Raw genomic sequence first — 25,720 nt, forward strand, 5'->3', positions numbered from 1 at the left:
GCCAGGGGCTTTCTGAGTTTTTTGCAGCAGTGTTGTTCTAGCGTTCCCCCCTCTGCATGCTGCACTTTGTGATTCTCAACTAGGACGCCACCTCACCCTGGGGTGCCATGCAGTATTACAGCAGTGAGGTGTGCAAACACCAACGCAGGGTCCACAAGATGAACCGTGGACTCTTGTCGGAAAGCTCTGCCTCAAACATTCTGGCCTCTGTGCTCCAAGTTCCCTGCAATGCAAGAACTGCTCTAGTATTTTCCCTGGTTGAAGAAAACAGAGTGAAAGCTAAGAGCTGGCGTTTTCCAAGAGGTGCCCTGAGTCTTAATGAGAACCACTGCTGCAATGAAAAGCTGGCAAGTCAGGCACTTGTGCATCCCTTTGCCAACATTGTGTTTACCTGATAGGGGAAGGGCGGCTCCAGCAATCCAGCCCTATTTGCCATGACTCTGGATGCTGCATAGCAGAAAGAGTCCAGAGCCAGCCCCCCCCCTGCTGTGACAGCCTCGCTCTAGAGCTGGCAGGCTTGGGTTTGCCTTTTCTGCAGGCTGTGCAGGAGGGATCAGTTCACTGGCTCTGCCCTGCCATGTTCTCCTGACAAAGAGAAAGAGGCAAATAGTCAGTGGGATGGGAGCAGCATACCTGGTGTCATGAATGCTTCATTTCCCCTGCAGTATTAGTGGCACTCCCCTTTCAGATGAAAACTCTCAGCAGGTAGCAGAGGTCATGGCTGGACATGTGTTTCTGTGCCTAGCAAATGCCACTGTCTGATTCTTGTTCCTTAGGAGATCTCAGTGACTTTGGAAATTACCAATCCATAGGGAGTAGCTGGACAGAAGGAAACCCACAGCTGGGATCTCAGGTGGCTTGCAGTGAAATGCTATTTCCTCCATAAAGAAGAATGCTATGATTTAGAAGGGGCTATGTTCTGCCTCTTCCAACCTGCCCATTCAAAGCAGGGCACCACAGGAGTTCAAGGAGAGGGTAGATCAAACATCAGAGGACAGTTAAAGTAGAAAGCAATTCACTGATGGCAAAACCACAGGACTTTCCCTTGCTGGGCATTCCCTTGGAACAGGGGTGGGCAATTATTTCAGACAGAAGGCTGCTTACTGAATTTTGGCAAGCCATCAAGGGCTGCATGACAGGCACCCGGAGGTAGATAAATATTAATTTTCTTAATTTTTTAGGGGCCCTATGGGCCAGATAGAATGGCCTGGTGGGACAGATGTGGCCTGCAGGCTGCATTTTGCCCACCCCTGCCTTGGAATGATGGTGTAACAGAGGCTTGTGGCCATCTTCCCATCCTGATCTAATCATCCTGGCTCAGTTGGGGACAGTAGAACAACTTGGATTTGTGGTCAAAGCTGGAAACCAGGACTCCTGGGTTCTGTTCCCACATTTATGGCAATGAAGGTGTATGGCACTGATTCTCAACCAGGTGCCACACCATCTTAGGGTGCCTTGAGATCCTTTCAAGGGTGCCACAAGGTACCACACAATGTTAACACTGTTAGGCATGCAAACATGATTCACAAGAACATGTTTTCATGAGATCAAGTTTAATGATCAACATGAGATCTCATGTCTTCATGAGATCACAAGATCATATTTCCAGAGATTTCAAATAGGAATTAATTGTTTAAAACACTCTGACCTGTTGTGGCCTTTCTGCGTTCTTTGCTACAAAAGAACCTATTATTTTTCTGTAGTCAAAAAACAAAATATGAAATGCTGGCGTTTTCTGAGGGGTACCATGAACTGTAACATGAACCTAACAAGATTGAGAACCATTGGTATATGGTTTTGACACATCCCTTTTCTGGGTCTCAGTTTCACCGGGGGATAATGCTACACACCAACTGGTTTAACACATGTGGTTTAACACATTCAACAGCAAGTCCTCTATTGCTGTTTCTTAGGGCCACTTCAGCATTGGGGAAGTTTTGTGGTTAAAGTTCCCCTTACCAGGCAGCTTCAGGCTTTGAGGGGGGAAAAAAAACACTTTTATTTGTTTTCATACCATATAAAAGTAGGGGGCGGGGAGGGCGACTATTTATATTGTGTATTTAATTTATAAAGTGCAATGTTTTCACAGGCTGACCCTGCAGACCTGTGCTACAAATAAGAATGAAACCTTAATATAATTTAAAAGTCATATTAAGAACCTCAGTCTTTCCTCTGCACATCTTGCGGTGCTTTACAAAGCAGGGCTGCACCAGTCTCAGCGTACAGATGGGGAAATGGAGGAAGGGCAGTGAGATTACTTGCCTCAGGCAAGTGACAGACCATGAGTAGAGCCCATCTGTCCTGCCTCCCAGGCTGGTATTCTAAACCCTTGCTCTCATGATCAAGAATTACTCTCAGGAGTCAGTTCCTTGGATCTAGTAGGGTGACTGCAACGGGAAGACCTTGGGGGAGTCAGGCCCCCTAATTAATCATGTAAACTCTATGCCATTTTTTGGAACAAGCTTGTAACCTCTGTTCTTGTATGCAAGAGTTCCTTGCAAGCAGCCCAGTTAGTATCGGGGGTTACTTACATACATGAAGTTTCTGCAGGACTAAGGGCAAAACTGGAATAGGGCAAATGCTGTTTGTCCTGCAACATCAACTGACTGAACCTCCAGACATGATACAGGCTTGGGTAACAGCAGAGCCTTAATGAAAATGCAGCTCTTTCCTGGAAAAGGTATAATAAGGTAAAGAATCTGGCTTGCCTGGAAGCAAAAATAAATACTTGCTCACACACAGGCGTTAGCTGGGAATGCAAGTGCCAAGTCACATGGCACCGCAGCATGGCACATGTAGATGAACTGGGACAAAGAGGGCGTGGAGACTTACTGCCACACTCTTTGATGAGCAGCAGTGACCAGAGCCTCCCCTTCAGTCAGTAAATGCAGAAGGACTTTCAGGTCTATTTTTAAGCTGCATATTTGGATCCATGTGATTTTTAGTTGCTCAGCCAAGCTGAATATTGTGGCTGTGGGAACAACAGATGGGGAGAGGTTTTTAGTGCATCCAAGTACTTTTTCTGGAAGACTCAGAGGGTGAAATGAAACAGAGGGATCAGTTCCAGGTAAAACTGGACTCCTTGGCCTCTAAACTCCGTGAAGGTTTTTCTGATATCTCATAGTTTCATTTTCACTAAGAGCTAGAGGTTTATGCATGCCCTGAGCAGAAACCTACTTCCTGCTATGTGGTGGGTAATTGTGTACTAGACAAAAAAACACTTAAAATCCATAAGAGACAGGCCACACACAGTTCTATAGTACATATTTTATTTGCTTGCTGTGCTGCCTGGAGACCCTGATTAAGGATCAGGGCCCAGCAGGCTTCTGCTGTCCGCACATAAGAAGGGAGACAGCACTGATATGCAGATCTGATCACGTTGGTGCAAGGCACAGGAAACAGGCAACAGCTTTGGGGTGGATGGAGGCAGCAAAAGCCATATTTAGCTTCCTAGAGTCTGAGGCAACTTCTGCAGAACCAGCTTCACAAACTCCATCTCAGGGATGAGTCTGGGCACGTGTAGAAGAATCAGAGAGTGAACAAGTGGTGTACTCCTTGCACACATTTAAGTCCAGGAGCAGTATGGGGTTGGCTTGGGATGCCAGTAGCTACCTCACTGTGTTAGGACACTGAAGAAAAAAGACACTTGCCTAAGTCAGTCTTGATGGTGAGTACTTTCTAGAATCAGTAGCAAGAATCCCAGTGACTTCTGCGGGCTTTGCAGCTGACCAGTAGCGTTGCTGGGACTCAGCAAAGGGAAGTGGACAGCTCTATGGGTTGATCTGGGTCATTGCCAGAGCTTTTCTTGGGAATCCTGAGACTCAACTCAGACCAGGGCAGGAAATAGCTGTTTCTCTAGAAGGTAAAAGCAGGACTAGAGAAGAGATCCTCTATATCTATTCCTCTGCTCTGGAGCACTCCAGAGCATCATGCTACTGCCTTTTTATTACCTGCAGTACAGGAGCCACAATGATGGACCAGGACTCCACATTACTAGGTGCTGTATAACTATGGAGTAGAATTATAGTACAGTCCCTGCTCCAAAATCCCCAAGTGCTTTGTGATAGTCTGAATCCTTACGGTGGCTTCCATCCAAATAATTAAAGGGAGCAACTGCTTTTGGTCCAATGCATCTCTCCCCCTATCCCCATTCCAGAGTAGAAAGCACCTGTCACATGTTTTTAGATAATACAAAAGCAGTAGAAATTGCTGCTCACTGGAATTATTTTTCAAATAAGAGCTCTGATGAATTGCCTGTGCCCTGGGAATCATAACCATGTCCTATGATTCAACATGTACCCAGATTAAATTTCCTAACTTGGTTCTGCTGCAGCAGCAGTCTCAGACTCCAGAAGAAAAAACCTGGCTTTTGTTGAGGTTCTACATAAAAAAAACAGTGACTTGACCAACCTGAGAAAGAAGCAGTAGGTTTAGAATACACAGTCTAACATATACCTTCCTGCAGCAGGATCTTGAGAATACAACAGGGCACATACTTAGTTGGGGTGAATTGGTGAACTGGCATGACTGTTCCTTTACACCAGAAGAAACATGGAACAGGGTCATTACTAGAATGAATCAGACCAGAGGTCAACTAGCCCAGCATCCTAGCTGGTCAGAACTAGATGTTTCAGGGGAAGACCTTCTTGATAAGCACTTAAAGAACTCCTATCCCAGACCCAGTTCATCCCTGGGGTGACTGCTGGGATGAATTTGACTCATTCATGTTTCTCTTATTTTGCCTATTAAGGTAGTGTTGAAGTAATTTTGTAGCCATGATGGTCCAGTTTTGCCATATTAACCCACTGTTGGCTGAAAGCCATTTCTCAAGTCCATCATACAGGTGTGGAGCCCTGGGAAACCTCCTGAAATCAGCAGGAGCTGAACACATTGATGAGAGAAACTGAGATGCCAAACTATGAACTGACTGATGGATATCAGGAAAAACTTCTTCACTGTTAGAAGTGAGGCAGTGGAATAGCTGCCTGGGGAAGTTGTAGACTCTCCATCACCGGAGGTGTTCAAGAAGAGTTTGGTCAGAGTGATCTAGGTGTATGTTGTACTGTGGTTGCCACAAGGAGCTGGGGGAGAATCGACAGTCGCCCTCCCCCTCCCCTTTCTGCTACATGTGTCAGGGTTTTTTTAAAGCTTCCCTCAGGCTTACTGGGTGTTGGCTGCAGCCAAGAATGGGAATTTTGACTGGGGAGTACCAATGCTCCTGCTGGGATTCAAAGCCAGAAATTCCAGTCTTGCCCCTTCACTCAGGGTCAGACCAATTGCCATATTTGGGATCAGGAAGGAATTTTATCCCATTGTCAGATTGGTGCCAACTGAGGGGTTGCCCTCCCCTGTAGCTGGAGACATGGCCTTCTACCTGGGACTCTTGAGCATAAACACCTTTTACAGAAGCAGGATGATGGATGTCATGGTCCCTCTGCTTCTCCTGTGGCAGGTTAGGGTGTTGTGTCTTGTATTGTGTCAGAGTTGATGGTAGTTTTACTAAAAGGTTAGGTTATGATTTGTACAGGATGGTTTGGATAGGGATGATCTTGCCTCAGGCAGGGGGTTGGACTTCACTAGATGACTTTTGGTGGTCCCTTCCAGCCTTACTTCTCTCCGAGTCAGTTCAACAAGGTTTGCAGCATTAGTCTAACCATAGCTTCAGGTTATGCTAACCCTTACTCACATGAGTAAATCTTATAGCAGTAAACCCCCTGGGGGGTTGGAAAAAAAGGGCAGATTTGAGTGACTCAAAGACACCCAATCAGGCCCTAGAATGCAGACACTGTTGCATTTCACCAGGTCAGATTCCAAGCAGGGATCCCCAGTTAGAATGAATTGCTGCAGTTGTGCGTGCGGTTTTGTTTTCTGAATTGAAAATGACTAGCTTAGTCATGACTAATTATAGTGGCTCTGGAATGTGTGTGTAGAGGAGAAAGGGAGCTAATTGAGAGCCATTAGGAATCTCACATTTGTGCATCCTGAATTTCAAAGCACAGGCATGTCCTAAGTTGGCTGGATGCAGGACTGGTTGGAGAAGGTCAAGTAAGCTGGGCTCTGCCAGACCCATTATCTTGTGCTCGGTGGACTGCAACAGGTAAAGCAGCAGCTAGCAAGCAACTCGGGAAGACCCAAAGGAATGCTATCCCCATGCTCCCCCTCCCAGCACTAGCTAAGGGTGTGCTGCAGTCCACTGCATGGCTTACAAAGGACCTACACAAACAGTGGCATTTATATGTTTAGTTGCTCAGGGATAGACTGGCTTTCATTAAGGATTAGATATTTAGAATTCCTGCCTCTCCATGTCACACCAATTGCAGTATGGCACTATGTGGCCTGGTCAAAAAAAGGGGCCTAGATGGGGCTTCCCTATCAGCAAGGGGGAGGGAGCTGGTGCTAGACAAAAGCAAGCCCAGGATGGGGAGTGGAGGTAGAGGCATTCCATAGCCCCCTGCTATCTATTCTGAAAGGCACAACAGAGGCTGGGATTTGGAGCAAGTTAGGTTGCCAGTCACTCATGACCTTGTTTCTGAACTCCCAGGGAAGTCTGTTCAGTGCCTTAGGAGTGCTTGGAAAAAAAAACAAAAAACAAAAAACACCACACTCACCAGCAGGTAGGCAACATGCCAAGAAAACATAGTGCAGGCAGGAGAAGGGTGGGGAAGATTTTGATGCAAGCATGGTTGCCAGCTCTGCACTGTTCTTCAAGCTGCTAGAGTTTCCAATTAAAATAAAAAGGGGGTGGAGGGGAGGGCACAATATCAAATTTTAAAATGTACAGTTTCCTAACCAAAGAGTTGAAAATACTCCACTGAGTACTGGTATTCCTTATATTGTGAAAATTACAGAACGATGGTACATAAGGGGAAGTGGGGGGGATGGATGAGGTGTTACCATTGCCTAACTGTGCCGGCTCTTATTTTGGGTTTTGTAGCCAAGCGTAGCATTAGATGAATTCCAGGATGGGAGCAAACATGGTAAAGCTAACTGCCCTTCAAGAGTCCCAGCTCAGGAGCTGATGCAACCCTTGCCTGCTTCTCTGAACCTGAACCCTCTCACCTCTCTGATGCATTGCTGTGAATTGCCATCTACATCTTGGCAGGAACTGGGCTGCAGGTGAAAACTCCTGACTCCACAGCCAAGCTCCTGGAGGACGTGACAAGCTGGATCCAATGAGACATGAGTTTGCTACTCCCCCAAAAATGCATCTCACGTGCTGGTTTGGGAAATGCGGCCCCTCCCTGCCAGCATTCCCAGAGAGCCAGTACAGGTGATCTTCAGTTGAGAAATGCGATTGAAAAAACTTTCCTGTGCTAATGGCTGCCATCCAGTTCCCAAGTATTAACTTGCAAGAGCTACCCTTGCAGATCAGGCTCCTTACCAGATCAGATGACCTAGCTCTGTAATGTGTAGGGCATGGCTGGCCGCATCTGGGACATGTCCTAGAAGGTTCAGCAACACTAGAAGGAGCCTCAGCTTGCAAGAAAGGTTAGTTCTGCTCCTGCACCTATCATTATGGTTACTAGAGCACTTTTAATGGTTGAATCCACAAGAGGCAGCAGTATAGCACCAGTTACACCACAACTTTAGAATTTAAGCTCAGATACCCTGTTCCCTACCACACTTCCTAGGCAAGTTATCCACCTGTGCCTCAGTTTTCCTATCTGTAAGGTGGGAATAATAGCACAGCCGTCACAGGGGCTTGCAAAGATAAATGCATTAAAAGCATGAGGTACTCAACCCATACTGGGGCTACAAGAATGCTGAAGAGTGAAACAAGGTATTTTTTTTCTAGTATTACAATTCCCTAACTGGAACAATAAGCCTTCCTCCATTCTTGAGGAAGCCATTTGCTAGTCAAGCTGTGGATGAAAGGAGTCCATCAGAACTCCCTCACTCAGTCTTAAGGGACACCGCATTTGGAGCAAGTCACTAATGACTAGAATACTGCATGGTGGCCTGGTCATTGGGGTAGGACACTAGGGTTGCTTTGCAGCTAAAGCAGACTTGAAACAGTAGATTAGGGTAGCCAACAAGTAACACGGTGTACCACAGGTGGCAAGGTAAGCTTCTGTCTGGAACGCAGCAGATAAGGTACAAGGAGTAGTATCTAGGAAGAGCAGTAGTCAGGGAGGGTGTGGGGTTTAACTTGGGCTACACCTGCCCAAAAGGCTTGCCTCCACTTCCCAAGAGCATATTAGATCAACACACCTGTCCAGAAAAACAGGCAAGGAGGACAGAGGATGTCACACTAAGCATCTGTGAAGTCCTGGCTAAAAGGACAGTATTCAACATGTTGGTTTTGAGGTTACTGCTTTCAGCACCTACAGGACCACAGCTCAGGAACCTAATAGAGCTCCCAAAGGAAGAAACAACTCAAGAACTACACACATTTGAGGGACAGGGCCCATTCTCAAGTTACATCCCTATAATTTACAGTAGAGGACAGAATATTCTTGGGAAGCCCGACATGCACATAGAGGAGACAGCATTAAACCCTTCTCTCTAAGCAACTGGCTTCCACTGCCTAGAAGAGGAGCTTTTGCTTTGACAAAGTCTGCCTTCCTGCTGGCTATACCTGGTCAACAACCCCCTGAGAAAGTACCACAGCCTGACCTTCAGAGTAAGAACAGCAGAAACCCAGTGCCAAAGGCTTTAACAGCTCCCAAGACACCACCCCTGTAGCCCATGTTACCCATGAACCCCTGCTAGGTATGTAACTCAAGGCCTCACCCTCTCATCAAAAAGGAAACTAGACACATAGCCCAAAGTCTCAAAGGCAACATACCCAGTTTGGGGCTCACAGATCCCCAGGACCTTTACCTCTAGGACCATCACTGTTGGGAAGAGAAGGTGCAGGAACCCAGACTCATCCCATCCTCTAGGCTCCTGCCCAGGGATCTAAGATTCAGCAGCAAAGGCTTGTTTCTGCCAAGTCCTTCCCCAGCTCCCTAAGCTGCACCTTACCTGCCCTACTTAGCAGTCTACCGCCCTACTACTCCTTCCACTACAACCCCATACAAATTACCAATAGTAACCACCCTCCCCATCACTATTCTGCCTGGCCTGCAAGTCTTATAGCAGCTGCCAGCTTGACTCCAGCTGGGGGGCAGGGATAATGAGGCTTTTAATTAACCCTTTCCAAATTGCTTCTGGGTGGGATGAATTGACCTTCATCATGCCCAGGTTATGGTAGTACAGGAAGTACTCTAAGAACTGTGGAACTCCAGTCTGGGACAGACTGAAGCATGCAGGGCAGTGCACTCAGAGCATGTCAGAACCATGGTGCAGCTTGGGAGGGGCTCCTGTGCACACCACTCCTGCCTGCTTATGCTTGCACACACCTAGCTAGCAAATGCATCCCTCTCCTGGATCAGCTCTTAGGACCTTGGCCTCCGGTGGGCTGGAGGGGGGCTGCTGCAGGCATCCCTGGATTGACCTCCTCACTACATGTCCTCGTTTGGTGCAGGCATGGGTAGGTGGCATGTGCTCATGTATACCCCCTAGACCTGCCAGGGACATCCCCCCTTAGACAAGGGGATGGAGGAGAAGCTACCTCTCTGCTAGTGACCCAAAGGAATCTATCAAAAGAGCTGGTTTGCTCATGATTGCCAAGGTCCAAAATGGGCACCTTCCATCACCACTGCACCAGCACCTTGTTCCCCAATCTCATTCCCCTGCAAACTCCACCCCCCTACTCCCCCAAGGTGCGGGAGAGAAGCAGCAGCAGCAGAGCTGCTACTACAGTTTGACCTGAAAAATATGCATTGCAGCAGCTCTGGCTTGGCACTGCTACCTGGCACCCAGAGTAACAGCTGCGCAGCTCACCCCCTCGCTCCTGCAGCGGACAGATTACAAAACTGGGGCACCCTTGTTTGGCAAATGTTGCACTGCACAAGGCAAAAAGCAGCTGCTGTTCCAGTGGCCTCATGAGCAAGCCCTGCAATGGCAAAAGGGGGCAACTGCCACCCGACCTGCCACCTTTCCTTTGCGGTTTCCTTTTGTGACACCCGACTGCTCCAGTTTCAGAGTCTCTGGTTTCCCTCCACCCCCTCCCCCTGCTTCTGAATTTTCTACAGCAGAGGGGGCTTCGGATTGCAATAGAGAGCTGCCCTATATTTCAACAGGGGAGCTGCAGCTACAAAAGGGGGGCGGAAGGGGGGCTTTCTGACCCAGCATGTGACTGTTCTCCCTCCTGCACGAACACACCTCGTTCTTGAAAGCACCTTGCCCTTTGCAAACCCCGCTTTGCAGCCTGGTGGAGCTTTGCAAACACAGGGCTCTAACATCACGTTAAGCCATCACGTTTTCCAGGGCTTGGGGGTGTGTGTGTGTGTGTGTGTGTGTGTTGGGTTGGGGTTTTTTTTGTTTTAAGCCTCAGTCTCTTTTGATCCCCCACGGGAACCAGCAGCAGAAGCAAAGTCACTCAGCAGGAATTCACATGCTCCAGCCACACAGACAAGGGATTGAGGGCAGAGCCCAGGGAACTACAAGTCCCGCCAGGCAGCGGGCTGGGCAAGCGCCTTGGCTCGCCTGTCCGTGAGCCGGGTGCTTGCAGAAAGTGTGTCACTGGGGCACGAGGCTCTCCCTGGGAATCACATGGTGGATGCTCCCGAGCCGCGTGCTGGAGACTGCGCAGCTGCAGCGAGACCCAAGCAAAGAGGCTGCCGCTGGAGAGCCCTGGCACAGTCCTGGATTGCAGGGCGGAGAGGCAGCGCCGCACAGGGCTCCCGTCTGCTGCATGCACCGGCTCAGCCCCTGCCAGCAGCCGCCGTCCCCCGCCGGGCTCTGATTAGGTGCCAAGCGAGGATCGCGGGCATCCTCCCCGCCAGTGCAAGGGTTGCACAGCAGCGCCGGGCTCCATCTGCCCCCGGCCAGGTGCTCCGAGCCGGAGCTCGCCGCAGCCTCCGCTGCCCCCCTCCGCCAGCTGGGCTTGAATGCGAGCGGGCCGCTGAAGGATGGCAGCCACCGACTCCAACAACAACACAGGTAACTGCCGAGCGGGGAGGCTGGCACCCCCGTGCCCACCCGGGACCCCCCGATCTCCGCCGCGTGCCCCCTCCAGCGCGGGCTGCAGCTCTGCCCGCCGCCCCCGGCCCCACCGGGTGCTCCGCGCTGCCCTTGGCTGCACCTTGGGGAGCGGGGGGCTGTACTCACTGCCGCCCCCTCCCAGCAGGACGAGGGGCTGGAGGACAGGGAGCCCCGAGGGGAGGGGGCTGTGCTCCCCGGGGTCGCCTGCGCCGCCCCTTGTCACGCTGCCGCAGGGACTCCCGGGCCCCCCGAGGGCGCCCTCCGCCCCCCCTCTCCCCGCCCCGGGCTCCTCCTGGCTCACGTGTCCCCCTCCCTGGCGCTGCCACGTGCAGGGTTTGTTTTCCTCGCGGCCCGGCCCGGCCCCGCCCTGCCCCTTCCCATTGGTCGCCGGCCCCCCATTACATCATCGCTCCAGTGACGTGACACCCGGAAGTGGGGACGCCGCCGCGCTCCCCTCGCCCCCGAATGGGCGGGGGAGGAGAAAGAGGGCGGTGACGGCATAACGGGGCCGTTGGACGGGCGGGACGCGGGGGGGGCTGTGCAACCAATAGGGATGCGGGGGCGGGGCAAAGCGTGATGGGCTGCCCCGGGAGGAGTAGCCACGTGCGGCCGGAACACGTGGAGGCGGGACGTGCGGCCGCCTGAGCTGGGCGGGCGCGGGGGCCGCGGCCGGGATTCCCCCCGGGGAAGATCGCGCGGCGCGGGGCTCCGGAGAGCCCGGGGCCGGGGCTGCCCCGGGGCTTGGGGCGCCTGCGGATTCCCCACGGGGTGGAGGCAGTGGCCTGTAAGGTGCTTCCCTGCGCCCCCAGACCCTTTGCCTCGGGCAGTAACCGGCCTCATCCCGAGGACTAGCGGCCGGGTGCTCAACGGGTTTAGGCACCTGGAGATGGCCAGGGGAGTTAGGTACAAAGGGAGCTGGAAGCCCAAGAGGTTTAGGCACCTGGAGAGGAAGGGACAGCCGAGGGGTTTAAGCCTGGGAGCGGGGCTGGATGGCCAAGGGGTTTAGAGTCCCAGAGGCTTGGTGACCAAGGGCTTCAGGCTCCAAGGGGCTGGATGGCCAAGGGGTTTAGGCCCCCATCTCCCTTTACTCTCAATGAGAGCTTGGCCCCAAGACACCCACGCAAGTCTGCGGCCCTCTGTGTTTTGCTCAAGGTCACAGGGGTAGAGCTCAAGCCAGGACCCCACATCCTGTTCCAGTATCATATGCTCTCTGGAACTGGTCCAAGGCAGCAGTGTCTCCCTGTGATACAGATGGATGGAAGTTGTGCCCCCAAGCGGATGCCCCAGTGGCTTAATAACCCCTGTCCACCCCGACTGTTATGGGACACCGTAGTGGAGTGACCAAGCAGGCTGCCCTGCCCCCAGTGTTGCCCTGTTGCAGGCTGGCTTCTGTCAGGGGCATGTGCTAGACATGCCCTGTGGGCTGAGTGACACATGGCCTGGCTCAGCTTGTGTGCTGTAGCAGTTCTGGTCACGTGTCCAGATGCTTCTGACTCATCTCGGGGAGATGGGTGTTGTGGGCAGTTGTGTCTGCTCCTTGTCTGCCGGCTGGGTGCGGAGATTTTGAGGATCCCTGTTCATGTCCTTGTACACACCGTTGTGCCTCAGAGGCACCCCCTGGGGACCAGTCTTCTCCACAGCTCCTCCCTCCCCACAGGCTGAAGGAGAGGGGGCTGGAGGGGCACAGTTCCTGTGACCCGTTTGCTGAGATCTGCTTCCCAGCCTGGGCTATTTAAAGACAAGGAAACAAATGCACCAAAGCTGACGCTGCAGTTGAGAGCAGCCTGCACTGAGGGCGTGTGGGCAGGGATGGAGGCTGGAGGAGCTGAGTTTGCATCCTATTTCCTTACATATTTGCTAGAGCCTCTGGCTTTGCTGGGATTCCCTTCCTGGAGCCCCACACCCGCCCTGCCCTGCCCTCTGACTCATTCAACCCTTCCCGAAAACTCTGTTTAAAAAAACAATACTTTGTTTTCTCTTGCAATTTCCTTCCACTAACCCAACCCCCTGCCAGCCCCTAGCCCTGTGCCAGTGACTTTCAGCCCAGTTAAGAGCTGGCTCCTTGTCATTCTCCTGCATTCCCTGTTCAGTGCTGCATTGCTGTTCTCACTGAATCAATCAGAGCAGCTGCTTGATTTCCCCCTTGAGCTGCTTCCAGAAAACACTTCACTGACCTGTCCAAGCTGAAGGGTGTAGGGGTACCCCCTCCATTTACATGGTTGGGACGGGGGCGCTGTTTTCTTGTAAGCCCACTGCCAGAGCTGGCTTTGCTCCCTAGAGCTGGGCTGGGTCCTTGACTGGTGAATCAGTGTAGCTTTCACACTGATTTACACCAGTCCAGTTTTGGATCTGGCCCTGATGCTACACTGAATCTGCACACATTCCTCTCCCCAACGTGCAACAGCAGTGAGGGAGGGAGGCATTTCCTGAGCACGGCTGTAACCAGTCACCGTGAGCAGTTCCTTAGTGACCTCCCTGTATTATTGTTCCTGGCTCTGCCGCGGCACGTGCAGGCAGCTGGTGACCTAGCATGGATGAGTTGCCAGCATCGGTCACTGACCCAGTCACAGGGCCTAGCCATGTTTCTGGGTCACCAGCGGCTGTGATCCGGGGTGTGCCAAGCCCTAGGCGTGTTGGAGTAATGAGTAGCAACTGGCCCCTGTGTCAGCAGAGCCTGCACACGTGCTCGCCCCCGCGTTTTGTCATCCACTTTGGGATGCCGCTGGTGTTTGTGCTCTAGGCTCTTGGCTGTCCACCGCCCTTGCTGCTTGGCATGTGCAAGGCAGTGGAAGTCCCAACTGCCTTCTGGTTCTTGTTTTCCCTTTGCAGTGGCCTGAGTGACCCCAGATACCCCTAGGAGTCTGCCTTCCCCCTGCAGTGCTTCTGAGCATGACAGCTGCTCCCATCCCTTGGATAAACAAAGGTGCTTTGGTTAAGCACCAGGTTTCCAGGATGGGGCTCCTGGCTCCCACCCTGTGTATTTGGCCTCCAGATCCTTGGTGAGCCCTGTCCCTCAGAGCCAGGAGCAGCTGGGGCTGTGGGATGCTCTCCAGGGCCAGCTACCCCTGGGGGCACTGGGACTGTGGGATGTCTGCCTTTCAAACCCCAAGGGGGAAAGAGAGGGGAGTTAGAGCTATTGCAAATGCATGAAATTGCACATCCCCATTGGGGCTTGCAAACCCCATTGCCTTGAAGGGACTGTGGGAGCTCTGCAGATCTTTGCCATTTGTGTAGGAATATGGTGTTGGGGAACATGGATAGTCTGAGGGCTCACATTCACAGCTTGCACACACAGCATACTTGTGCTGTCTCTCATGCCCCCCCATACATACATGCACCTCTGTCCATTCCTTTATGAACACATGTACATCCCCCTGGCGCATATGCATGCTAATCCTATGCATGCATACAGACATGCCCTGCACATGCTTAGCCCCCGCTGCACGCAGGCACGTGTGTGCACATCTGCTCACCCCCTGTGTGGAGCTTTGCATGCACACATTTGCACCAGCTCATGAGACACACATGCACCCTTCTGTGCACACACACAGCACATGTCCCTATATGTGTGTGTGCCCCCCCCATGCACACTGACTCTCTTGCCCACACACCCACTCCTCAGCCCTCTGCGTACTGCTGTCTAATCTCACTGGTTGTAGAAGTTCATTATGACTGTACCCCTCATGGTGTGACTGCCTATGGCAGGGGTGAGAGAAAGGGAGAGGAGATACCTTCCCCATACCACCCCCGCCCTCCACCGTGTCCTGCCTGTCCTTGGCGCGGCTGGAATGCTAACGCTGGGTTTGCTGTACCTGTTCGGTGCTCCGCAGCAGCAGCTGCCACTGCACTGCAGTGCAGAGGGGGGCGGGGAGGGGGGGATGTAGCCCAAGGATGTTTCAGGCTGAACCTCGGGGGAGTTGTTCCTTGCACCAAGGACCAGCACACGGAGTGCCAGCCTTGGGCTGGGGGGGAATGTCACCAAGGTTGGATTTTAACTCTTGACTGGCTGGTGAGCCACAGCCTAGGAAGGAGCTGCAGTGGAATGGGGTCCCTTGAGTCCTGTCATGCCCCTTATCTGAGCAGCGGAGCTCAGACCTAAGGGATAGAGCTGGTCTTCCTCCCCCTCCTCCCCCAGTTAAGTTACCTCTCAGCTCACCCAGCTCTGGGGCCACAGGATTCACTCCCAGCCACCTGAGTGCCAAGTAGGGCAGTGAGGGAGAGGGGGCATGGCCACTGGGTTTATCCACAGCTTCCTGCTATAGGTGCCCTCATGGGGCTGAGCCCCCCTCTCTCTGGGAGGGTGGAGGGGTGATGCCAACTTGGCAGGGGTTGTGAGGTTCAATTTACTCATGCCTGTGTCTGGTGCTGAGATCTGGCAAGGGCTGGGATGGGTGAATTGCTGCCCTGAGGGATTGTACTCCTGGTGGGAGCACAGCCCTGAGGAGCTGAGATCCAGGGTGGAGGGGGGCAGTGGAGATGGCTCCCAATGTGCCAGGGAGCCTGAGCACTGCCCACTGGGAGCCCCTCTTGGATCTAATGGCTGGGAGCCTTTCACTCCTTGCATCCAGTGAACCGGGGGGGTGGGGTGGAGATTGTGTAGGGCATGTCTGTGTGGATGCATGGGATTAACATGCATATATGCCAGGGTGTGTGCATGTATTGACAGGAGGAATGGACAGGGGTGCGTGCATAGGCTTACTACATGCATGTGCATGTATGTATGGGGGGGCTTGAGAGGCAGGACTAGTGTCAAACCTTTCACTCCTTGCATCCAGTGAATCGGGGGCCCACCCATGTGTACAGGAAGGGGTATTGGGATGCAATTACCTGTCCTGTGGGGCTGGATTGAGACCCCCAACTTATGCCATAGGTGGCTCACCAAACAACCAAACCCCTTCCCACCAACCGCTATGGCTGTGTTAGGCTGGAGTTGGCGCCCCCTAGAGGGGAAGTGCCCTGCATGCCCATCCCCTGACCCTCCCCCGAACCAGCCAGTGCCCCAGCCTTGTGACCCAGTAGAGAGGAGGGCTCCCTGGGTGCTTCCCATACCCACCCAGCCCACCTGCCCCCTGCTGCTTGGCTTTACTAGAGCCAATGTCCCATATGGGGCAGCACCTTGTGTCCCATTCCCCACTCATCCCAAACCATCTGGTCTTCCTTTTGTGCTGTGTGGCTGGAGGGGTTGGAGGGCTCTGTACTGTGATGTGGCACTGTTCCCTGGCCTCTAATCCAGACCCTCTCTGATTCTCTCACAGGTGGTGTGATCAGCTATGTGGGCTCCAGTGGCTCCTCTCCCAGTCGCACCAGCCCTGTCTCTCTATGCAGTGACAGCTCCAATGGCAGCTTCCAGTGTGGCTCGCAGGCTTTCCCCACCTACTTCCCACCCTCGCCGACTGGCTCCCTGATCCAGGACACGAGGCCATATGGTGGGGGAGTGCTGGGCTCCCGGGAGGATGGTTCCCCTTCCTCATCCTCCTCGTCCTCCTCTTCCTCGTATGGCTCTTCTGGGACCTCCCCTGGGGGCCTGCAGGTTGCCATGGATGATGGCAGGCGCATCTCTCCTAGCAAGACCACCAGCAGCATCACAAGTGAGTGCAGAACTGGAAGTACAGAGGGATCTTCTTGGGGTGGGCACTGGGATGCTTTGGTGCTCTTTACCCAGGGCCAGAACTCAGCTCCTTTCCATCGGATCTGCCAGGTTTCTGTTCTTGCCCCATGGCCCCTGTGGCCTGCCCAGTATGGAGCTGCCTGTGGGGGAGCCTAAAGCCCACAACTTCCTCCTTCCTACAAGGTGGGGTGGGGGCACAGATAGCCAGGTACCCCCTGTGGGCACTTTCAGGGACGAAGCTCCACCCCACAACCCACAGGTTGGTTTACCACCCTTCCCAGGGGCTGGTGCACAGAGACGGGATCTAACCTGGGTGTCTCTCTCCCTTGGCAGAGCTGAACGGGATGGTCCTGCTTTGCAAAGTGTGCGGAGATGTTGCTTCCGGGTTCCACTATGGGGTTCATGCCTGTGAGGGCTGCAAGGTAAAGGACAGGGCAGGGCAGAGAGGGAGAGATGGTGCAGGTGGGGCCTGCAAAGCTCTGAGTGCAGTTGGGGGCAAAGAGGGGCACTTCTGGGGTTCAGCTCAGCTTCATATGGACAGGGGAATCAGGATCCTCTTCTTAGCATCTTGTTTAGGCATGATCCCCTGCCAGCGAGTGTGAGAGCACCCCCTGCAGGCGCACTGGAGGAGTAGCAGGGATGCACCCAAAGCCCCTCCAGCTGGCTTGTTTGGGAAACCTTTAACGTATGACATCATGATGAAAATCTTTCTCTTCAAAATTTCCTGTCATGTTGGTTCATCCCTCCCACCATCTTGGGCAGGGATCGCAAAAGCAAGCCAAGTGGCCAGGATCAAGTGGCTGCTTTATGCCAGAATGATTTGGGCCTCATATTATAACAGTGGAGGGAGGATTTCCCCCCCTAGGGGCTGCTGTGTTGCTTGCAAACAGCTGCACTGTTCTGGGGAACTTCACTGTTGAGGCAGGGGCCAGACCTGAAAGATGTTCAGCTCCAGCTGGTTATTTTTCCTGAGTCAAGGGGAGGATGAGGACATGGCTAGAACTTGTTACTGATGGAGAACTGTAGGCCACCTGCTTCCTTGCATAGCTTGTTTGTCATAAGTTTGTTCCTGGTGGGCTGGGGGAGGTGGATTGAGGGGTTCCCAAGGGTGAAGTTGGGTGGCCACCCTGAGATGGATCTGGGGGGCAGCACTGGGGGCATGAGACACTACAAGCCTAGGGCTCAGTATGGGGTTGGAGCTGTGTCCCCCAGCCTGTTCCCCTTGTGGCCTCCATCACTGCTAGAGATCCGAGCATTGGCCCCCGCAACTCACCCTTCCTCTGCCCTGTGCTCTCCATTCCAGGGTTTCTTCCGCCGCAGCATCCAGCAGAACATCCAGTACAAGAAATGCCTGAAGAATGAGAACTGCTCCATTGTCCGGATCAACCGGAACCGGTGTCAGCAGTGCCGCTTCAAGAAGTGTCTCCTGGTTGGCATGTCCCGTGACGGTGAGGCCCAGTCTGGGATGTGGGAGGGGGGGCAGGTGAAGGGGAGACCCTGCCTGGGGTGCCAAGTTTTTCCCACCCCATTTATTAGTAGGAATATGGTAGTGTCTGGAGGTGACAGTCAGGGTCTGGGCCCTTGGAGCTGGATGCTGCCAAAGGACCCAGGGTGGAAGGGAGGAGGTCTCTATAGTTCCCTCCTTTCTGCAGGCAGGGGTAAGGAGTGGCTGAGTGGCCACTATGGGGAACTGGTTTCAGAGCTGGGCTTAGAGGTCATGGCTCCCTGCCCTGTGATCTGACCTGTAGGCTGGGCCATGCCTTGATTGCAGCAAGTCAGTTCAGGGAAGAGGAAATCAAAGGACTCACAGGGAGGCTTCTGGTTTGCTGATACAGCTTCTGCAGGATGGGGGTGCCTGCTTGTGTTGTGGGGAGCATTGGGGCTCCCCATCTGTGCTCTGCCTCATGCCTGATGCTAACGTCTGCCATTTTCTCTCTGCAGCTGTGCGCTTTGGGCGTATCCCCAAGCGTGAGAAGCAGCGGATGCTGGCAGAGATGCAGAGTGCCATGAACAACATGGCGAACAACCAACTGAGCGGGCAGTGCCTGCCCGATGGCTCCCCTGCAGGGCACCCCCAGCCCACCAACCCCCTGCCCTGCCATCAGCCCCAGCTGCAGCTCCCCGCCTCCCCCCAGCAGCAGCTGCCGCCGCAGCCTTGCTTCTCCCAGTTCCCACAGCAGCTGACGCCCCCACGCTCCCCCAGCCCCGGGGACGCCATGGAGGACATCATCTCACAGGTGGCCAAGGCACACAAGGAAATCTTCGTCTATGCTCATGACAAGCTGGGCACGGCTCCGGCCCCTGCCCGGGACAATGACGCCCTCAACCGGGAGAACGACCGTTGTTCCAATGGGTACCATGCCAGTGGTCTCTATCGCCATGACAACAACAACCTACCCCACCCTGACACCCCTCGTTTCTCCACCTGGCACGCCAGCGCCCCCGGTGCCTGCCACCAGAATAACATGAATGGGCATCGCCTCTGCCCCTCCACCTACTCCTCTTCTGCCCAGGAGGCTGAGACGCTGGCCAGCCAGGGCAGCCGGTGGCAGAGGGGCACCAAGGACATCCTGCCGGTGAGTCCCAGTGCCCCACAGTGGGGAGCCCATCTGGGACAAGTGCCCCTGAGCCGCTGACCCCAGGGGTATATTTAGCCTCTCTAATCCCCAGTAATCGCCTTGTCTCTGACGCCAGGCAGGCACGGACTGTCCTGTCTGTGGCTCTGCAGTGCTGATCTCCACAAGGTGGGGGCTGGCAGGCGGGGGAGTAGGGGTTCAGCCAAGAACAGGGCCCTTTTAACAGTGTTGGAAACTGAAAGATCTGATGGTGAGATTCCCCAGATGGTCCCCAAAGGTTCCCAAGCCTAGTTGGTTCCCAGCCAGTGGCCTGGAGTAAAACCAACAGCAAGGAAGTGAAAGTGAGCAGGCTGGTCACCACAGGAAGTTGTAGGTCAGATCTGATTGGGGTCACGTTTCTCCTGGGTTTGGATAACCCAAGGGGCCATGAAAGCAGGGAGAGATGGGTCTTCTGGCCCCCACCCCATCATGTCCCAAGGGGCTGGGTGACATTCTGATTTCTCTCTGCAAAGCCCAACCTTGCCCATGCTGAATGCCATCCTACCCAGTCAGCAGTCTTTTGCCAGGATCAGTTTAAGAGCCCCAGCTGTGGGGGACAGGGCAGCCACCACCCTCCCCTGGCACTGGCTGTAGCGGGTGACTCATCTTATTGCATTTTGGCCTCTAACTGACACTCCTGTCCTGGTCTCTCCCTTCTTACTGCAGGCTTGCCCCATGAACATGCACCCACCTGGCCAGAGTGGCCGCACAGTGCAGGAGATCTGGGAAGATTTCTCCCTCAGCTTCACGCCTGCTGTCCGGGAGGTGGTGGAGTTTGCCAAGCACATCCCGGGCTTCCAGGACCTGTCGCAGCATGACCAGGTTGCCCTCCTCAAAGCCGGCACCTTCGAGGTAGGCTTCCCTGGCAGAGGCTGCAAGAGCTGCCTTTGATTTTGTGGCCCCTGGAGTCGTTAGTGGGGCAGTTGTGGGAGGAGTTCATAGTGAAGGAACTGCTCTTAGAGCCTCCTTTAAAGTAGATATTCTGGGCACTGATGGAGAGTGGGGAATAGGCACAGCCTCCCTTCCCTGGCACAAGCTCCTCTTTATAGAGACCCATGGGATCTAGCCCTTTTGGAGGACAGGGCAGCCCCACTGGTCCCCTAGCAGAGGCCCTCGTGGCTCCCCCTCCTGCTCACCTGGCCAGCAGCTGTGGCCAGGACTTGCTTTTTCTGTTGGGAGCAGTCACTTTGTCGGGTCCCCACTTTCTACCCAGGCTCACCAGATGTGTGGGTCCATCCACCAGCAGCTGGCAGTCACCCTTTCAAGAGGGCTGGTTTGTGTGCCACTCCACACCCTGCAGGGCTGAGGGCACCCTCTTGGGCTGGCTGCCTCTTCTGGCAGGGAACCCCTTGGCTGTAGAGAGGCAGGGGTGCAGGTGGGCCTAGAGGCTGCCCCAGAGCATCACAACTGTCATGTTCCTGGTGCCAGGTGCTGATGGTGCGTTTTGCCTCGCTGTTCAACGTGAAGGAGCAAACAGTGACCTTCATGAGCCGGACAAAGTACAGCCTGGAGGAGCTGTGGGGCATGGGGATGGGTGACCTGCTCAACTCCATGTTTGAGTTCAGCGAGAAGCTCAGCGCCCTGGAGCTCACCGATGAGGAGCTGGGCCTCTTCACTGCTGTTGTGCTCGTCTCTGCTGGTGGGTAGCAAGTGCCCTGTGAGAAAGCAGCTTCCTGGGTCTGGTGGAGTAGGGAAAACTGGCAGAGGGGGATCACGACTGCTAGGGATCCAATGTAGGGGGAAGGAGTAGGGAGGCAGGGGGATATTAAAACAACTCTGAGTGTAATGGAAAGTCTGGGATCCAGTTTAGGGCTCTGCTGTGAGATCAGGGAGATGAGGATCTGCTGTGAGTTCAGGAAGGTGGGGACCCAGTGCAGAGATCTGCCATGAGATCAAGGAGGTGGGGACACAGCACAGGTCTCCAGCATGGCACGGTTGGGCTGTGGGCTGCTCGTGCTCTCTGCCCGACTCAGGCTGTCTGTCCCCCTCCCCATAGACCGCTCCGGCATGGAGGACACGGCGCTGGTGGAGCAGCTGCAGGAGACACTGATCCGTGCCCTGCGTGCCCTGATTCTGAAGAACCGCCCCACAGAGACATCACGTTTCACCAAGCTGCTGCTCAAGCTGCCTGACCTGCGCACCCTCAACAACCTGCACTCTGAGAAGTTGCTCTCCTTTCGCATTGATGCCCAGTAGGGCCCATGCCCTCCCCCCATCCCCCGAGGGACACCAGCCAGACTATTTATACCACAACTGAATTGACTGCTCCTCAAGGACACGGACCCCCGCGCCCCCTCCCCACCCTCCCTCCCTGGGCCGAGGGTCCTTCTGTAAATACTGACCTGTGTATATGGGAGTTGTGGATCTCACGCCGCTACCCTGTGGAGGCCCGGAGCCCCGCAGGGAATAATATATTTAAAGCAACGCCTCTGCCTGGACAGCCCCTTCCTGAGCAACCGTGGCCACCCTAATTCCAGCCCTGCATCCAGGGGTCAAAGATCACCTCTGGCCCTCCCCTGTGCCCCAGTCCCCTGAGGATTTGGCTATCTGCCATTGCATGCAATGCTCACCTGGTCTGTTGGAGCAGAGGGGCTCGCAGTCTGGACACCTGGTTCTCATGTCTATTGTTGGGAGCAGGGTGGCACTATGAATGAAGCCATGGGATTGGGGGGGAAGGGGTGCTGACAGAGCTGGGTGGACGGTGGGGTTCTGTCCCCAGCTGCTTTGCTAATCCTGCCTGTCTCCCCATCGCGCTGAGCCAGGACTCACTTTGCAGAGCTCTGGCACCTTCAACCCAAAGAGGACCCCAGTGTGCCCCAGTCTCCAGTGGCACAAAGTCCACATGTTGCTCCAGCAGCTGCAGAAGTGCGGGGGACAGTCACCCTGCTATCCCCAGGCAGGAGTCACTTATACCCTCAATACTGGCTCAGCCTCTGCAGGTGGCATGTTGCCAGGAGTGACAGAGGGGGCAGAGAGTTGTCCAATCAGCATCTGCTGCTGCAATGCAGAGGGAGTGAGTGCCCATGGACTCCCATCACCAGTGTGTGGTAAATTGATGCTGGAGGGGAGTGGATTGGGAAGTTTGGTACCCCCCAGGTGCCCATCCATCACTGCTTCCTGCAGAGAGGAGGAAGGGCTGCTCGATTTCCCTAGCACTGCCTTTGCCCTGTAAGACACATGGTCCACCCTGGCACCCCCTGCTTGTTGCGGCTGCCACTGGTGCAGTCAAGGACTACCAAAGCTGTCCAAGCTCTGGTACTCCCAGGACACATGGACCTTGGCTCCTTACCAGGTGGGGACCTTTCCACCCTCAAGCATCCATGCCCAAATTTGACTTGGGCAGTGCCACAAAAGCCAGGGCACAAGGACCCTTTGTAGTGCCCCCCTTGCTCCCCTGGCCACATGCCATCCACAAGGGGTACACACACAGCCTGGTGACCAGACAGACAGACAGAAAGCAGAGGCCAGGTGCCAGCTGGGCTGTGTGGGTGGGTTTGTTTTTTTCATCATATATTTATTACATAAATATATAGTAAAATAGACCAGCAACAATTACCATAAAAATATCTTTCTTTAAAATCCTGACCAAAAACACAAAGGGTTTAAAATCGCACGTCACAGACACTGTGATTGTCATGTACATCAGCAGCTCTCGGCCTCCTGGCCCCTCTCCCTCCCACGGGGTAGGGGAGGGCAGGTAGGTGGGGGGAAGGGCAAGGGGGGAGAGGGTGGTCTTACCACCCGAGGCTCTGGTGGGTGCCCCCCCTTCCATTGCCCCTCCCCCTCCCCCACCTCCGAAATGCACGGAGACCCAAACACCGACATACATTCAGTAACTCCCTGCCATGCCCCGCCCCTCCCCCCCACATCCCCAACTCTGGGGCAGGGGCCACAATGCATAGTACATGGGGTATGGGAGGAAGGGAGGAATGGGTCTCTCCCCCCCACCCCCGCTGTGTCCCCTCTCCTCTAATCCAAGCGAGATTGCATTCTCTAGAGACTGGCTGGGTTTGAAGCTGCACCTGAGGGACAAACTACGCCACCCCCTACCTGCCCCATGTGCCAGGCTGGGAGGGGGAGGAAGCAGTGAGGGAGAAGGGAGGGAGGGTAGGTACCATCTCCAGGAGCTATGAGGTATGTGCTTGGCGACTGAATACTGAGACGGAGGAGCTGGGGTGGGGGTGGGGGGTCTCTGGGGCAGGGGAGTCAGAAGCCACAAGAAAGGGTACTCAGCGGCGTTACCCCACCCTCCCACAGGGTACCCAAGCATGATGACCTGGGGGGTTTAGTGCTGCATCCTGCCTGCTCCCTCCCTGCTGGGCAGAGCTGCAGGAGGGTACACCATACCCATTCCAGGCTGACAGCACGGGGGGCAATCCAGTCATGCCCCTGGGGAGCAGTTGGGGGAGGGCTAGGGCCAGGGAGAGCAAGACTGGACGTGCGACACCAACGGAGAGACCAACGGATAAGACATGGAGCTGCCCCCCCATGACTGCGGCTGGCCAGGGCAGGGGCTGGGGTGGCACGGCCCCCTCTGCCATGAGCATGGGCTGCAGGGCTGGGTGCTAGGTGCAAGGGGGGGCCAGGCAGGCCTGTCCCCATTGGCAGGTGTGTGTGAATGTGTGTGTACGCCCTGTGTGCATGGCAGCTGGCACTGTATCCCCACCATAAGTCAACGGAGTCAGCACGGATGGTGGGGGAGCAGGGAACATACAAGCTCCCATGGGGCACATTTCAGCAACACATGCTGCCTCTTTACCTACTGTGTACAGACCCCCCTCCCTCAAGCTCCCTCACCCCAAGCCAGAGACTAATGGGGGAGGTCAGACACAGCGACACTGTCAGGGGGAGGTGAGTGAATTGTCAGAAGATGCCTGCAGACTGCCCACTCTGTAACGGGGGTTGTGGGGAATGAGGGGTCTGGTGTTCCTTAGGCCTCAGGGCCCTCCTCAGTGTAGCTCCCCCTTCCACACCTGTGCCATCTGCCCCTTGGTCTGCTGTCCCTCATCTCCCAAGCAACCCCTCATCAAGGCCTCACAGCCACAAACTGCAGCCCTGAATGGCCCAGCTCACACACCCATACTAAGATACTTCATGCACAAAGCACCTGTCCACCCCTCTGGGCCTGGCAATGGGGCCCTTCTCCCACAGCACTGCTCCTGCCTCTGCCACAGGCCACCTGGGCACAGGGCAGCCCTTGTGGGACGGGTCCCTTTCTGAGTGGGTGGGGTGGACCAAGCTGTTGCCATGGCTGTGCTGCCTGTGTTGGGTCCCAGCTGGGCCTCGGAGGCCAGATATTCTGGCCCATGGGCATGGAGCCATCCTACCCAGCCAGGCAGGGCATAAGCAGTGTACAAGGTCAGCATTAACCTCAGGCCCTGGGGAAGGGGCGGGGCTCTACCACCTCCCCAGGGAGCAGGGATGAGGGTTGAGAAGGAGCGCAAGAAAGAGAGAGATACATAGACAGAGAGAGCAAGAGCAAAAGAGAGATCAAGCCTGTGTGTATATATGTGTGGGCTGGGGGACCCTGATACCCTGGTGCAGCCATACTGCAATCCCTGACAGGGCAAAGGGCTTGGCTGTGTGTGCATAGGGGGTTGTGCATAAACACACACATCCTAGACAGACACAGACATACACGCACACTATCCTCAGGCACTCCTGTCTACACATTCAGACACACATGCTCTTAATACTTCCACAGCCAAGGCTCCCCACTCCAATACAGATAGATCACCCCCCGGCTCCAGTCCTTGCCACCTTTACTCAGGGGACTCTGCCACAGCCCAGAAAGAGCAAGTAGTGCTGGGTGGGAGACCCGGGATACCAGCAATGGACTTTTACTAGGATCCACCCAGTGTACTCTATTCTAGTGTCCACTAGCAATGGGGAGGATAGAAGGGCCCCTGGCTCTGGGGTTGGCTGCTGGCCAGCGCTCTACCATTGTCCACAGTCTGGGTCCCTGCTTTCTCTTGGGGCAGGTTCACCTCAGCCTAGGTGATACAACTATGTACATGGCTATTTATATGTATACAATATACAGGAGGGTTGGCCCAGGGCTCACAGCTCAGTGGCATCCCTGTTGACTGGTTCAGGAACAGTGTTAAGGTCTTGTGCAGGGAAACCCCAAGAGGCAGGGTGAGGGAGTGGGCCCTGGGTGGCAACTGGAGGGGGCTGGCTGAGTGTGGAGTGTTTGGGTCACAAGAGCAAGTTAGCAGCCAGGAAAGCTTTGGGGAGAAGGGAGGAAACTGGTCTGGGCAGCAAGGGAAAATCAGGTCATAGAGGCAGAGTGATGCACAGGGGCACACGCACACAAATGTACTCACAGACGCACAATGCAGAGTAATACCTGCATATACATATACACCCACATATACAAGCCAAACTAATGCACTCACACATATGTGCACATCAGCATATATATGGGCCCATACAGGTACATACAGGCATGTGTACTAATGCATGC

At 54.5% G+C, this 25,720-nt stretch overlaps 1 protein-coding gene across 2 annotated transcripts; it reads left to right on the forward strand.

Annotated features, from left to right (window-relative positions):
* The first annotated feature begins 3,373 nt into the window (after positions 1-3,373).
* NR1D1 (nuclear receptor subfamily 1 group D member 1) lies at positions 3,374-25,653 on the forward strand. Of its 2 annotated transcripts, XM_090044481.1 has the most exons (8): positions 3,377-10,989; positions 16,287-16,619; positions 16,973-17,061; positions 17,943-18,087; positions 18,581-19,215; positions 19,921-20,106; positions 20,683-20,893; positions 21,251-25,653. In XM_090044481.1, the coding sequence occupies exons 1-8, from the start codon at positions 10,959-10,961 to the stop codon at positions 21,448-21,450; spliced, it is 1,830 nt and encodes a 609-aa protein (XP_089900607.1). In that variant the 5' UTR covers positions 3,377-10,958; the 3' UTR covers positions 21,451-25,653. The 2 variants fall into 2 exon arrangements, with proteins under 2 accessions (XP_089900608.1, XP_089900607.1); XM_090044482.1 differs by lacking the exon at positions 20,683-20,893 and having other exon boundaries at positions 3,374-10,989; positions 21,251-21,444.
* Positions 25,654-25,720: the final 67 nt, after the last annotated feature.

The sequence above is a fragment of the Crocodylus siamensis genome, chromosome 4, assembly GCF_052110815.1.
Source record: "Crocodylus siamensis isolate JL-2025a chromosome 4, ASM5211081v1, whole genome shotgun sequence".
NCBI classification, from domain to species: domain Eukaryota; kingdom Metazoa; phylum Chordata; order Crocodylia; family Crocodylidae; genus Crocodylus; species Crocodylus siamensis.